Source organism: Chiroxiphia lanceolata, chromosome 1 (genome assembly GCF_009829145.1).
Source record: "Chiroxiphia lanceolata isolate bChiLan1 chromosome 1, bChiLan1.pri, whole genome shotgun sequence".
Classification (NCBI taxonomy): Eukaryota; Metazoa; Chordata; class Aves; order Passeriformes; family Pipridae; genus Chiroxiphia; species Chiroxiphia lanceolata.
This window is the reverse complement of record NC_045637.1, coordinates 138,194,713-138,210,812: the sequence shown is the minus strand read 5'-3', so window position 1 is coordinate 138,210,812 and position 16,100 is coordinate 138,194,713. Positions and strand designations below refer to the sequence as shown.

At 39.3% G+C, this 16,100-nt stretch overlaps 1 protein-coding gene across 5 annotated transcripts in view; it reads left to right on the top strand.

Annotated features, from left to right (window-relative positions):
- The window catches only part of ARHGAP21 (Rho GTPase activating protein 21), a 109,857-nt gene extending 97,616 nt beyond the window's left edge, over positions 1-12,241 (top strand). For all 5 annotated transcript variants that reach the window (XM_032700778.1, XM_032700817.1, XM_032700798.1 and 2 more), the window contains 12 exons: positions 375-439; positions 519-667; positions 2,247-2,389; positions 2,487-2,642; positions 2,750-2,828; positions 3,343-3,416; positions 3,502-3,591; positions 5,468-5,593; positions 5,786-5,827; positions 6,155-6,260; positions 8,024-8,055; positions 9,660-12,241. In XM_032700778.1, the coding sequence (XP_032556669.1) occupies positions 375-439; positions 519-667; positions 2,247-2,389; positions 2,487-2,642; positions 2,750-2,828; positions 3,343-3,416; positions 3,502-3,591; positions 5,468-5,593; positions 5,786-5,827; positions 6,155-6,260; positions 8,024-8,055; positions 9,660-11,393 (2,796 nt within the window). In that variant the 3' untranslated portion in view covers positions 11,394-12,241. The remainder of the gene's footprint in view (positions 1-374; positions 440-518; positions 668-2,246; positions 2,390-2,486; positions 2,643-2,749; positions 2,829-3,342; positions 3,417-3,501; positions 3,592-5,467; positions 5,594-5,785; positions 5,828-6,154; positions 6,261-8,023; positions 8,056-9,659) is intronic.
- The last annotated feature ends 3,859 nt before the right edge of the window (positions 12,242-16,100 follow it).

Here is a 16,100-nt window from a genome sequence, read left to right as displayed (position 1 = left end):
GTGCACGTAGGACTGGATTTTTCATAGTAGTATGTGTTGACTTGTGTTTTTCTATTTAAACTAACTTTCAATTTAAGAGGATTTAATTCGATTATATTGCTTTGAAAAAAAAAGTCTAAATAGCAGCACTTAATTTGTAATTACTCACTTTAGTTTTCCTCATGGTTTTTAAATGTTCTGTCTTTACTCTTATCAAGAACTGCCTGTTAGTATGTTTGATTTGGTTATAGGCTTGGTTTTTTTAAATGAACTGAAATATTGATTTTTTTTTTTTAATATGCATTTGGTGACTGGAAGAGTTATTCATATTCTGAAAGGAAAAAAATATATATTTTTTAATAAGACTGTAAAATAGTTCTCAATTTATTTTATAGGATACTGGTGTTACTAGTAGAGATCTAATTAGTCGAAGGATTAAAGAATACTCTACAATGATGAGGTAGGTGAATTTTTTGTTGCTAGTAGTTTTTTGTAGAGTTCTTCTCTAGATCTTTTTACTGAAGTTATATCTTGTTTAGTTCTTCAAGCAGCAAAACAGAACCATCTCCCAAAACACCTCGCCAGAGTCTAAGTATAAGACAGACTCTGCTTGGAACTAAAGCAGAACAGAGGACTCAGAGTCCACATTCTCCTAAGGATGAGTCTGAAAGGAAGCTTCTCACTAAAGGTCTGTATGTTTTATGTATTTCTTTAGTTCCTTACTGCCCTAGTGCAAGGCCATCGAGGTGTCCTTCTCAGGTTTTTTGAATTCATGAATGTACAGATGCAAGCCAAGTATTAGATAGGATTTTTTAAGCTGCAACTCTGATCACTCATTTCTTGTAACCACTTCATTTAGACGTTACCTTAAGATACGTTTCAGATCTTCTCAGATCCCTGAAGCTTTTTATTTTGGTCCCTTTTCAAGAGAGTTTGGGGGTTTTTTTTCCCCTTCCAGCTCCATGTAGTGTTAACAGTAGTAAAATACATGTGTTAAGCTTCTTGTGAGCAAAATTTTGCCAAGCTTTGGAAATAATTTTGTGTATAATTCATACTTTTGTCTCCAGCTGACTTGGAAGTGATAAGGTAAATTTGTATTTCAAATATGCTCTTAAGAAACCAAAGTTTTTCACTGAAGTGTTTTAAAAGTAGAGGAGAACAGATTTTTTCATTGTCTTAATCTTTAAAATGCAGGAGTGAAACTATGTTTTCTTTTCCAGAACAAAATTACTGCCTGCTGAGTTCTAAAAACGTCCAGTGAGCTGGCACTGCAAACTTGAATCAGTGTCTGAACTTCATCAAATAATGTCACAAGCTACTCTTTTTTTTTCTTTTTCTTTCTTTCTTTCTTTTTTTTTTCCCCCATATAGTCTGTAAACATACGGTGTTTCAGACCAGACTTTTATTTTAAGACTGTTGTACACAAATTCAGGCAACTGGATTAGCAATCACTTTTGATCAACCACTTTTGAACTATTCAGTCTTGAATTTAAGCTGTGAGTGAATTCTGGTTTTTGTTCCCAACAAATGTCCCTATGCTCCTGCTATGCTACACATTATGTAACTAAATTCCACATGTTGAGTAAATGTCAGATCTACTGAAATAATATTTCCAGAAAAAAGAAGGAAGTAGTATTGTATTAGATGACTTGCAGTGCAGAATAATTGGGAATTGCAATTTGCTGCAAGAATTGTATAGGAGAGGTAAACAAACCAACTGAACTTCTAATCTGATTTTTGGATAGAGAATGCTTTTAAATGAGTCATGTTTGGAATGATTTTGTAGTGAGTAAAATCTGGTAATTTGTGAAAGAGTGAGTAGGTCTGCACAAGTGTGGGCATGTCTGTAGAGTTTGATGGGTATTTTGTGCAGCAAAATTTGTGATTCAGTAGAGAATGTTGTGCTACTAAACGTAGATTTTATTTTTCTTAGATGTAGTTTATATACCTTTAGTCTTTATGCACCTTTAGTCTTAGAATGATGAAATTCCACAGCACCATACAGCTACTTGCTTTTCTAAGTTTGGAGTGTGAGTATGTTCACATTTATCCTTTGCACCACAGAAGAGTAACAGAAAGTATATTAAAGACAAACTAATGTTTATCAAGTTGTTGTGGAAAGCCAGGCCAGTAAAAGGTAAAATGCAGCAGGTGTCACTTGTGCTTTGCAAATCTGTTACCTGTATTGACAGTTGATTTTGTGACTTAAATGTTCTTATTTTTCTTCTTTATTTCTTTTTTTTCACTATCCTAACAAAAAAAAAAAGATGAGACGAGCCCACCAAAAGACAAGGGGACGTGGAGAAAAGGCATTCCAAGCATTATGAGGAAGACATTTGAAAAGAAGCCATCTGCTGTAGGAACATTTGGTGTTAGATTAGATGACTGCCCCCCAGCTCATACCAACAAAGTATGAAGTACAATTTTTCTTTCATTGTGATTTTAAAATAATGTTTTGATTAATTACTTATATATATATATATATAAAAACTCTTCTTTTTCTTCAGTATATTCCACTGATTGTTGATATATGCTGCAAACTAGTTGAGGAAAGAGGTCTTGAGTACACAGGTATTTACAGAGTTCCTGGAAATAATGCTGCCATCTCAAGTATGCAAGAAGAGCTCAACAAAGGAATGACTGACATTGATGTTCATGATGATGTAAGTCTTCAGTCACACTATTTTCATGTTAAAATCCCAAAAACTTCTGGTTGTGTTGTGACTATAGAAATATAAAGCATGTCTGACTTTTTCTTTTAAATATGTAGAAATGGCGTGACTTGAATGTGATAAGCAGTTTGCTGAAATCCTTCTTCAGAAAGCTCCCAGAACCCCTTTTTACCAATGGTGAGTTGTTTTCCTTGCAGTTTTGTCTTTAGGAATTGCTGTTGAATAGTTGTCTTACAACATTCAGACAATTTGAGAGAAAATCCAGTGGAATCATCCCGACTCTCCAATGAATGTTCTCTTTCTTAAAGAGCAGGGAGTCATGGCAATCACAGAGCATAAGAATGAGATGTAAATAGAATTTCTCTGATGGTGAAGTAAGGATGAATAATTAAAAAAAAAAAAGAGAAAAAATTTCAGTGTTACTGTTGGAATACTGTACGAAAGCTGGGGGGTTTTTCCCCCTACTGCCATCTTATTACATTATATACAATATAATGGGCTAATTTATGACTTCCAGAGGTCATTCTTTTCATATGTTACCTGTGTTCATGGGGCAGTGGGGCTGGGAGGTGGGGGTGTGTATGCATACATATATAAATATCAAACCTAATATATGTATGTGTGTGTGTGTGTGTGTGTGTGTGTGTGTGTGTGTGTATATATATATGATTAATTTCTGCTTTTTTAACAGACAAATATGCAGATTTTATAGATGCCAATAGAAAAGAAGATCCTGTTGAGCGTCTGAAAACACTGAAGAGACTGGTAAACTGAAATCATTTGTGTTGTAGGTGCACCACAAAATTTGCATTAAACGTTCAATGTTCTGAATAGCGATTGTTTGTTTCAGATTCATGATTTACCTGAACATCATTATGAGACTCTCAAGTTTCTTTCTGCACACCTGAAGACAGTAGCAGAGAACTCAGAAAAGAACAAGGTATCAGAAACAAAAATATAATGTATTTTTGTTTGTTTCATTAAGTATTATTTTTGTACAGGATTATTTCTAATTGAGGGTATAATTTATTGTTGTGGCTGAAATTAAGACTTTCGGGTTAGGCTAAGTACTCCTGCAAAAATACACATCTGCTTAATGTGAATTAGGTTTTTTCAAACTGGTATTAATTTTTGTGGGAATAACTACTTACATCCTAATTTTATCCCAAGTCTGTAAACTTCAGTTAGTCCAATCTAGACACCTGTAAGTGGGTGCCTGGGCAGGGCACAGGTGAACAACCCTGTTGACACACCAGCTTTGTGTGAAGCCTCACTTCTGGACACTTCAGAAATTTTTAAGACTAGGACTTGCTGTAGTTACTTGAATGTTCTACATTCTGTGTTCTACCACTACAGGGTCTTTTTTCACCACTAAGTATAAGTTTTTGTCATTTTTGTGGGGTGGGGAAGATGTAGTTAAGTGCTTCTGTGTGTGCTGCAATCCTACCGTAAATGCAAATAACAGTATCCCCTTTGTTTAGCTCTCAGGGAGGGGTAGCTGAGTGCAAAGCTGTCCACAATATGGGGGTGCTTATGGATGCTTATCTCAGGGCAGGAAATGTGGTGGCTTGTTACTTGGCTACCAATGTGCAGGGTACAGGAAAAAAAATTATGTAACTGATGCTCTATAGAGGCACATACGGCCAATCTTAAATCATTTAAAATATAAGAATAATTTAAAAGATCAGTTGAAATGAATATATGGTAGGTTTCAACGTCAGTTCTGCAAATAATACCTTCCAGTTAAATACGAAAGAAAAACATGCATGTTTATAAAAAAACAATTCAACAAATTATAAACTTTGGTGGAATTACAGCTGACATTATAATGAAATTATAGTAAGTGTAATTTTTAAGTGCAATGCCTAAAGGAAGCTTTTTATCATTTTACAGTCTTGGTGTGCTGTATAAATGTTGTTAAATACTGTTAATATTGTAGAATATATAAGGCTAGAGGAGTGAGGAGATGCTATAATTGTATGACTTGCCAGAGAACACAGTTCAAGTCAAAGAGAGCATCAGGGGCCTGTGTCATGTTTGCAGCCTACTTCTGGTAAGCACAGTGACCTTGCCTCCTGTATATTATTGGTCTCTTCTATACCAGAACAGTAAACTATAAATCAGAGAAGTAAGCAAAAATAGAAGGTAAGTATTCTGCTGCTGCTTTCTTGAAATTATTTGTCAGAGGTGTAACACTCGTCATATACTTAATTTACTTTTAATGTTGTGACATGGTCACATAACTCATAGTCTGTCTCATGAATAGATGTGTTGGGTCTATGATGTTTGTTGCTGCCACTGCCTCCAAAGTTGGTGCAAATTGAATGAGGTCTTTGTCAGTAGACATAAAACAGTATTTAATTACCAACCTAATTTTTTGTGGTTCTTGTAAACATTTTCAGGAAAAAAACACAGAGAACTACCAATGCCTTTTTATAAAACAAAAAATTCTTAAAACAACGTTTCTGAACAGAAGTGTTTCTACATGGGAAGAAAAATGATTCCCCTCAAAAGCTGAAAGATTATTTTCTGGAACCATTTGCTTGCAGTGGGTTAAGGAAGGTTGGAATTTTGAATTGCAGAAATATTGGATGTATTTATTGCTGCTGCACGTAGGAGAGTTTTGGTGTAGTGTAATGTCCTGTTTTGGCGTAGTGTAACATCCCACCTGAGTCAGTAAGGTGTTTTTAAAAAAACTTTTTTATGTCTTTATTTTAAATGGTTCTCATATATTAATAGTTATATTAATTTACTTAGCCCATATTACTGTATTTTCTCATTATAAATGTATGATGTGGAAATATTTCATTTCTTAGATGGAACCAAGAAACCTGGCAATAGTATTTGGTCCAACACTTGTGAGGACATCTGATGATAACATGACACACATGGTTACGCACATGCCAGACCAATATAAAATTGTAGAAACACTCATCCAAAAAGTAAGTGGATGCATTTCATTATTTAAAAAATAAGACTGTACACAGATCAGCTGGCTTTTTTCTCATTGGGCCAGCTTGGGTCTGGTATTTATCCATCAAAGTGCCATTTTTAGTAATGTCTGTGTTAGATTGTGCCACTTTTGGGGTTTGTATTTCCTGTGGGGTTTTCACCTTTTTTATTTTAAATTGTAGCATGACTGGTTTTTCACAGAAGATGATGCTGAAGAACCTCTTGTAAGTATTGTGACATAAATACTTGTGTTCTAATTATCTTAGTTTAGAATCTGCTTCTGCTGCCTCTAGAATGTCTGTATATTTCTTATTACGTCCCTGTATGGTTTGCTCTTCAGAAGCACATTTGTAGCTTTCCAGTCCTTGCAGTAATGAATTTTATTTTTTTTTTAAAAAGCAAGCCATGCATTTGTTTTAAAAGCATAAAGGAAAATAGGACACGCTTTCCTCGTGTTCTTCAGGTGAATAATGAAGTTTTCTAAATGCTGTTGAATCATAATGAACTGTTTGTGAAACGATGATGAAGAGATCTTTGTTTATTAACTATAGACAGCAGTTCAGGAAGAAAACACTGTAGAATCTCAGCCAGTGCCAAACATAGATCATTTACTCACCAACATTGGAAGAACGGGAGTATCTCCTGGAGACGTATCAGGTAACTCTTGCCTGGACAGTGTTAATCCATAGGCTACAGTAACCTACTCTGTTAACTCACTGTAACTCTCTCTTCCTATTTTCTTGTACTAATAAAACGTTTTCCTCTTTTCCGAAAGACCATTAACACTTCTGAAAGACTTGAATTGTTGATAATCACGCATGATATAATTTGGAAAACTTTTTTGTATAACAGGAATTTAATCATTAAAAGATGAGGTTTGCACATACTACTTTATTTATTCACAGTAACCCATGCAATCATCATCGTGAGGTGAAGCAGATATGCTGCTGTAAAGTGGTTTGTTGTGATGGCAGAAAGGCTGATCTTCGGTGATGGTCTAATGTTGCTCCTTCCCAACGTTAGGAATGCAAAAAACTGAGTTATGTTTTCTTGTCAAGTGATGGACACTTGAAGTATGTTGCAGTATGTCTATACTAAAGCTGATTTCCTTCTGTTTATAAATGCCATCCTCTTTTGTGGCTAAGGACAAGCATTACAGGCTCTTTTTTGGTGACTTTTTTCCCTCCTCCCTTCACTATGCTATTGCACTAACCCAGCATGTTGTATCCCACAAATGTTATCCCTCCGTCTCTAGCTTTTGTTTCAGTTTTCAAAGGGTTGTTCAGCACTTACTGAAACAGTCACTTTGTACTGATGTTGTAACAGGCGAAGTGGGAGGAGTCTATCACACGGTGATGTCATTAGTGGATTCTGTGATGTCACTGATGGACAGCTGGAACTGTAGGAAGAAGGAGGACTGTTGCCCACACTGTAGCTGCCTTGTCTGCAGAAACCCCCGTTTCTTGTAAATGGAAAAAACCCCGAGTTGATCTGTGCTGTAAATTTTCTTTTAAGAGTATTTTAAACAGATCAATGCTACTTTTTAAAAGTTTTTCTGCTGTTTCTTGTTATCTCTGAAGCAGACCCTGAGGAGAAATAGCATGGTATGGTCTACCAGTCTTTCTAGTCATAAAGCATTAGCCATGTGTCAAAAAGGGGTGTGGCAGGGGGCTCAGCTCTTTCTTCCAAGGGAGAAAGTCCCTAAAGCTGGAACACATCCAAGTTCATATTTTTTAGTCATTGTGCTAGCCCCTTCCTACCCCCTTTATAATTGTATAATCTTGGGTTTTGCGAGACAGTAAAACTATGGTGTCCATTTTTCATTTCATAAAAGCGCTTGTTATGGAAAAGTACAAAACTGGTAGCTGCTGAAATCTAGCAGATTTCAAAATAAAATTTTACCTAAGAGGTGGAGGGAGTTGTATAATTGGGGTTTTACACACAAAATATGACTTAATTCCTTTAAAAACTCACAAAAAGAATATGACTACAAGAACCATGATTTGTACCTAGGAAGCCAGCTACACTAAGACAATTTTGCTTTGTGTATCCTGAATCTCAGGAGAGTACACAGTGCCATCCTGAAAAGGTCTCTCAGCTGCGGTTTTGCAGGGGCTGTATACTTAAAGCATTAAATAAACATTAGTATTTCTGTTTTTTATTTAGAAGAACAGGGCTCCTTTGCCATTCCTATCATTGAGCTGGTTCTGCCTACAATTCACAGCATCCTTTCATGGCGGTGGCTTTCTGTGGTGCAGCTTGCATCTTTGTGAGCTCTGACTATTCACTCTGTTCTGGTTTTTATTTGCTTCACATCTTGTTCTGTGCTTGTCTTTTTCATAAGTCCAGCATTGTCTGTAGTAACAAAAAAAATTGCACAGAACTGAGCAGAGTTGTTTTTTTTTTTCATTTTTCCACAGATTCAGCTACTAGTGACTCAGCAAAATCTAAGGTAAATCATTTTGTGATATGATGTAGTTACAAGCTTCTGAATTTTGTTAGATATTTGCTTGCTTTATTAAATCACTTATGTGGATGTACTCTAGAGCTTATGTAGAATTTCTTGAACAAGTGGTAATACTGTTTTCTCATAACATAGTTTTGAAATATTACACTGGAAGAGTATCACTTGTGTGCAGTCAGCTGCACCTACCAAAGCAGTCAGCTGCACACATTGACACCTTTGTTCCAAACCCTCACAATTGTGAGCACTTATCTCCTTTTTGCATCTCATTTAGTAGAGGTAAATGTATATAATATGTTCCCTATTGTTGGCATACTGCATACTCACAGCCAGTATTTATGCTTCCCTATTTCACTGAGAAAAGTGCAATACTTAGAATTCAACCTGGTCTTCTTGAGAAAGAAATAGCTCCTCCTTTTATAGGAAGGCAAAGGTTGTAGTTAAAGGTTGCTCTGCAGAATCTCCTTAGGAAGTACTGCTGTGCTTGGGAGGACAGCTGTGTAGATGAGGGGAGTAATACTGGTTCAGGGTGGGATGTCACAAAAGTGGGCATTTGTTCAGTCCTCACTTTAATGACAAAGTTCTCTTCTGACATGCAGGCAAGTCTCTGTCTCTGGGGCTGTTCAGTGATTCTGACACTGGATGTCTGTAGCATAGGGTGAAGGGCAGCACACAGCTGACCTCAGCTGTGAGCCCATGGCACAGCTTTATCTTGGTGTGCATTCAGATGTGTCACTGGTTCCCCCGCTTTCCTGAGAACAGGACGACTCAGTGCCTCCTTCTGGCTCATCGTGGAGATGCCAGCCCAGCTGCTCTGTGAGGGTGTTTGGTGGCTCAGCCATTACCTCAAAATAGCCCCATTGCCAGGACACCACGTCACGCTGTCTGGGGCACTGGGGCAGTGAGTAGGAAAGGTACATAGCTTTGAAGTGGCCAGGTGGTAATGCTGTCATGTAGTGAAAATAGTTTTTAATTCATAAAATGGAATAATTTGGCTTGTCCCTTTATTGCTTCTGTGCAATTCTAAAGGTAGATAGATTCCTCAAAAATCAGGAAGAAGTTTATTTCTGTTCATTTCCTACATTTGTGCCTAAACTAGAGTTTTGAATAGCATTCATTTTATTGGAAGTAATGAATTGATACAATTTAAAAACTCAGTCTGAAAGGTGAAAGATGAACTGAAAAACAGTTTGAGAAATTAGCCTTTTTGTATAATTAAGACCTTGAAAAAAGAGCTTGAAACCAAACTCTTGAGACCTCACATGTGAAGCAGTTTCTGTGTCAAACTGGTCTTGAAAAGGTTTCTTACTGCAGTAAGGGCCTGCTTTATTAGTCAATGAAAAACTAAATAGCTGTATACACAAACCTAGTCAAAATTTTTTAAGTTGAAGGGACTCAGATAAAAAGTGGAATTCTCAGGATGAAAATTGACTTCTTGGGCAATGTCATTTAGACTACAGAAAGAGCATGGAAATGTTTCCTGAATAAAGACAGACTTTATACTGTGAAGCTCAGGATGTGCTTTTAAACAGTGTCAGGCTAACGATTTTTCTTTGTGATTTTTAATTATGCCCTCTCCCTTTTTTTAACAGGGTTCTTGGGGTTCTGGAAAGGATCAGTATAGCAAGGAACTGCTTGTGTCCTCCATTTTTGCAGCAGCTAGTCGCAAGCGGAAAAAAACAAAAGAGAAACCACAACCAAGTAGTTCAGAGGATGAGTTGGATAATGTGTTTTTCAAGAAGGAGCTTGCAGAGCAATCTCATGGTGACACAACAAAAGAGGACACAGCTAAAGGGGAATACGAAAGAGAGAGAGAGATAGGAAGAAAACAGAGGATGTTTGTCCTGAAGGAAAAAGAGAACAGCAGTAAAAAAGATGTGAATGTTATAAAGGATGAAAAGAAGTCATTAAAGAAAGAAAGTATCCTGTCAGAGGAACCTTCACTGCCTTACCATGACAAATGTACAAAATCATCCAATCTCAATTGTCTGCAAACCACGCAGAAGAATAACCCAAAAATGCCTATTTCACAGTCTTCTTCCCAGGTTGAGGAGACAGTGTCTGACTCCGGCACTATGCTAAGCACTTCCTCCCAGGCTTCCCAGCACAGATACTCATGCAAAAAAGTAGCCAGCCCTGAAATTAAACACAATGAGTTTTTAGCAGCTGATGTCAGCTCCATCACCTCAGATTATTCAACTACTTCATCTACTATGTATCTGACTGGTTTAGATGCCAGTATGCTGAGCCCTGAGGTGCAGTCAGTGACAGAAAGCAAGGGAGAAGATGCTGATGATGAGAGAAGTGAATTGATCAGCGAAGGGCGTCCTATGGAGACAGACAGTGAAAGTGACTTCCCTGTCTTTGCCACCAGCACTGCTGCCGAAAGGCTTTCCAAAGGGAAAGTTTCAGAAGTGGTGAAGACCAGTCGGAGGAACTCAGAAGAAAGTGAAGTAAGTTGTACTGAGGGAAGTTCCACACCAAAGTTAGAGAGTCGCAGACTTTTTAGCTCACACAAACTTATTGAATGTGATACACTTTCCAGGAGGAAATCTGCACGGCACAAAACAGACAGTGAGGGTTCAGGGGATGCAAAGAGTGAGAAGGACTTGCCTACTGTGACCAAAATGTTTGACATCATGAAAAAAGGAAGATCGACAAGCAGTTTAGCTACATCAGCCAGAAGTGAGGCTGACAAACAAGAACCTACCTGGAGACTTAAAATTACAGACAGGTTAAAGCTGCGACTCAAGTCATCTGCAGATGATATGTTTGGAGTTGGGAATCAAAAAGCTAATTCTGCAGAGACTGCAAAGAGAAAAAATATCAGGCGAAGGCACACGCTTGGAGGACAGAGGGATTTCGCTGAAATAAGTGTCCTGAATGCTTGGAAAGCTCAGGAGCCAAGTCAAAGTAGAGAGAGAGAATCTGAGCTGTCAGCTGTGACTCGGTTGAAGCCAAAATGTCCAGCACAGGACCTCTCAATCTCAGACTGGCTTGCACGAGAACGTTTACGCACTAGCACAACTGACCTTAATACGGGTGAAACTGGAAAGCCCAGACTTGAGAACACTAGCTTAGCAGATGTATCAAAGGTAGATCTGCCCTCATCTGCAGACATGCAGGCAGATGAAGGCAGTTCTTCCAGCAGCTTGACTTTAATTAATAGAACACCACCTTCGGGACCATTTCAGCCACTAGACCAGGTAAATGGTGAAAATTATCAGAATATGAACAAAAACAACTTCAGCCCAGCAGTTGATGCCCATCCTCATAAACTGTCTGGGACCCAGGTGGTTCGATCTCGATTCTACCAGTATCTTTGAAACAGGAAGGTATGTCCACTGCAGCAATTCATTAACTTACTGTTACACTTCCCAGTAACTCTGTGTGTGTGTGTGTGTGTGCGCGTGTGTGTACATATATATATATATTTTCCTGTACTGTTGTTGTTATGCAGCCTTCATTTGGGCTGGTTTCATCAATATGCTCTGTGGAACGTCTTCACAGTGCATTACCACAGCCAGAAGAACACTAAAGTTAAAGTATATATATATATTTTAAGAAAAAGTATATTTGATGGCTGCATACAAATGTTGAACAAAGCATCTGATGCAACATGCTGTGTAGTGTATACATGGTTTTCTGACTGAGAGTTGGCCTGGCATTAGTATGCAGGAAAATTGTTCTTTTGGTTTAGTCACTAACAAGTGCCTCATCATAAATTCATTTGGTTTGTTAGGGTGCCATATTGTTAAATTAGAGAAACTTATTACAAACAAATGAATGCATTTTACTGTTAATGAGTTTCATTACATTTTACAAATGTTAACACAGGTGGCTACAGAGCTTCCATTCCTTAGGCATTCCAGTAAATATTGGAGTTTTATATTTCCAATTTTAATACAGATTTTGAGTTTTATGTGACTTGAATTTCTAATCTTTCTGTAAAATAAGTAACTTAAATGTACATATTACATGTGTATCTTTTCTTCAGATACCAGATTTGATATAAATGTTGTAACATAGGCGTGTAGATAGTGGATACTGGATGGAACTGGTTTCTTTTATTGAGAATATAATTCTGCATGAAGACCTAATGAATCCAAACCTGTATCATGCCTGTGTGCATACCCACTTAAACACTGGAAATAAAATCGTTTTGGTGACTCTTCGTGTGATTCACATTCTTTCTGCTGAGCTGTTCTAGAATGTCGCATTTACAAGTTGCAGTCGGCAAATGCTCTCACCAGCCCTGCAGTTCCTCCTGGATGAAGTACATTTCTCTTCAGACTTTTGTTTGTGGGACAACACCGTGGATTTTAGCATGTGAGAGAGATTCAGTTGGTTAAATATTTTCATCTTGATACATAATTTGCATCTAAGGTATGTAGCAAGTTGATTTAATGTGCAGGTTTTGTAGCCCTGAAAAAACCCATGTCCCTGATCATCCTCAAGTCATAAAGAGTGAAGATCTGTATCTGCCAGTCAGAACAATACTGTAGTTTGGGTCTTGGACTTTTTACAGTTTTAACTACAGAGATGAGTTTCTACCTAAAAAGCCCCTCTCTGTGTGAGCTCCATACCAGTTATTTTTTTCTTCTATGTTCTTGGACACCTACTTGGAAACAAAACAGCTGCTCTTTACTTTGGGTACCCCCATATCTTACACTGTTGCTTGCTTGGCAGAGGATTAAACCTGTGTCGATGTGTCCAATTACTGGGAAGAGAAAGAATTGTGGTACTAGGATATATTGGCTGACATGTTTTTAAGCAGACCTCATTTCTTTCCCATGCTTTGATGTACTGTGGTTTTGACCCTCGTGAGGAATCATTATAAGAACTGGCTGCAAAGAAAAGTGTCAGGTATGACAGTTGAGCTCTGAGAAAGTTCTCAGCACATAATTGGGTCCACCTAGTACCAGGTCCCGTAAAAATGGACTACGTTCTTATGGTGTCCTTGCAAACTAAAGTGTCTTTTCCCCCAGAGTGAACAAGAAGCGGGTGCATTAGATGCATTTCTGTGTGCCATGTGAGGAAGAAGGGGTGTGTTTTGTGAAGCTCAGAGTAATCGATGATGATTTTTGTTTCAGTCCTAATAGTAAAGTGTATTTGAACAAGAGGTTTCAAAATCACAACAAAACATTGTCATGCCTCTGTACTGCTATTCATGAGCAAGCACACATTGTCTTTTACTGGAAGTGTATTTTGTCCCATCATTGCTTTCAGGTGCTTGTCATGTGTGCTGAGCATCCACAGTAAGGTGCAGGGGTCTTCTCAATGAAGCAGTGTACTTTACAGAGGTACACAGGGCTGTGAGGCTCTGCATCTTACTCTGATTTGACAACCATTTGGTGAATCAAGTTAATTTTCATTTTGTTGGGTTTATAGATGACTGATAATTTTAATCCCGAAGCTACATGCATGGCTGCCAATGTTTATGCTTGAGAACACAGAACTTTTATTGTATTGACTCAAAAAGAACACATCTTCTGAAAAATTAGGAACTTATTAAAAAAAACCCACACAAAACAGGAATTGCATTGGCTGACAATTCTGCAGGTACAAATTTAAGGCCTCATCAGCCTCCATGGTTTTGTCTGCTGCTGCACTGGCAGCGTGGATGCTGCAGGGCAGTTGCAGAAGGAGCTTGTACATAAGTCAAGGATATCTATGGGGATGTAAGAAAGGGATTACAGTCATTTGGACCACCACTGCTCCACCCTTTTCAGGTACATCAGCTCTTGAAGGAGATGACCTGGCAGGCAGGGTGGGAGGGAGGGAAGCCCTCAACTTGAAGGGGAGATGCAGGGAGCAAATCTGTAAGGTGCATGAGGGAGAGGAGGTTACTGAGCTCCACCTTAAGAAAGTAGTGTGTGACTGCATATCCGAGTGTGGAAAAACACTGATGCTTTTTATGCTCTTTAAAGACTGGAGCCACCTTAAATTTCAACCATTGTGGCAAGAGATGACAGATATTTTTAGGAGTCATTGCTATGCTCTGATCTTAACAGCAGCTGCCTCAGACCCTTACCTGTGGTGCTTTTTGACTGTATTGGGTTTTATTTTATTTCTGTTTCCCCCCCCCCCCCTTCTGTGGAACGGAAAGGTGACAGTCTGACTGACTCAAGAAGGGAAGTGTGTTCATACAGTAGGCTGTCCTGAAGTAGATACTGTTAGTGCCAGTATTTCCTCTAGAAGCTGGATTCAGTGGGCTGGGCAGTTCCACAAGGTTGCATTGCAGGTGAGGTGGGCAGGGACCTCTGGGCATCTCCTAGTCCACCCCCAGCTCAGCCAAGTGCAGCCACGGCAGGTACTCTGAGTTGAGGCTGTGGTTGGTTTTTGAATATTTCCAAGGTTGTAGGCTCCACAACCTCCTTGGGCAACCTGTGCCAGCATTTGGTCACACTTACAGTTAAAAGAGGTGCTTCTTTTATGTTTAAGCAGAACTTCTTAATGTTGCCATTTGTGTCCATTTTTTGTTTCTCAATTTGTGATCATCAGGACTCAAACTGGCTTGGAAAGTACTTCTGGTCTGAGGACTGCTTGGAGCTCTGTAGCTGCAAGTTGAGACAGGCCTAGGCTGAGATTTGAAGGGGAAAAAATGGAAGTATGAACTGTGTTGGTAGCAGTAGCATTTGGATTTTAAAATGGTTCCTAACAGCAGCTCTTGCTTTAGTGGGGGTAGTTTAGTCTGAACTGCATTTTCTGGGAGCTGGAAGGTTCTGTAGTCTGCTTTTTAGACTTTAAAGGGCTTGTTAAGGTCCCCATTAGTATTGCTCACAGGACTGATAACGTGGAATTAAGACATGCCCACAGTTCAGACAGTTTCTTCTTTTGTGCTGCTGCAGAGCTGAAGGAAAGTTCTTTGCTGAGCTGCACATGAGGGTTTCAGGTTCCTCTCTGCTGCATCTGAGGAGAACCTCTCCACTTTGTTCAGGCAGGATGAAAGAGTTTGAAATGTGGCCTCATCTGCTACAAAAAGCTGTGATCTTGTTTTCAAAGCCAGGTCAATACACCATTCTCATTTACGTACTAATCAAGCCATTAATTGTGTCAGCCTGTGGAAATGAGGGTGTTGGCTGATGCATGGCTGGGAGCAGGAATGGCTTAACAGGCCTGCCATCGTTGAAGTGGTGCACATGTACCTGTGGCTCCCAGTCATGAGGCTGTAAAAATCTGCCTTGACCACCTGCTCTTGAACCTGTGAGTTTTTAAGCATGATGGAAGAGCTGCCCCTTAGTGGGGATCAGATGGATTTTGACCCTGTACACTTCTAGGCAGAAATGTCCTGCACATCCCTCCTTTTTCTTGCTCTGTGTATGTATCCTCTTCTGCTCTGGCTTCCCACCTGTGTCCTGCCCTGCACAGGGGCTCTGTGCTGTGTCACTTTGTGCTGCAGTTCCCACAGGAGGAATCAGCTGGCACACAGGGATGGGGCTTACTCTGAAGTTCTGGGCTGGCTCAGACTACAACAGGCAGCAGCAAGGTCCTGCTCACCTTCCAGCTCCTTCCATCTCGAAAAGGAATGGTGAACTGCCTCACTACTGGTGTGTCAGAGCAGTGAGGCCAAGGGCTGCTCTGCCTGTGCAGAGCCCTGTTGCAGTGGTACCTGCTCCATGGCTCTTGTCCCAAAGTCCAGCTGCAGCCAACTCTACCAAAACTGCTCTTCCTAACTGGTTTGCAGTGGGAAACCTGGCTTTCTCATCACTGGCTGGTGCTGATTTCTTCTGTGCTCAAGGTATTTATTTCCAAACTTGATAATTTTTCTAAATACTCTGCCCAGTGTTCAGAACATTCCTGGTGCTGAGCTACAGCTCTTTCCTGCCTGCATTTGTGAACACCTGGCAACTTCATTGCTGTACAAGCAGGATGGCGAGGGAGTGTCACTGCCTGACTCCCGATGGTCCTGGCAGCGCTGCCTGTGCTGGGATTATGTGGGTTATGTGCTTGCCGAGCGTGTTGATGTTTCCTGGCAGGTGCTGCACCTCAGCGCTGAGCAGGTGCACAAAACGTGGAAGATGTGCAGGTAG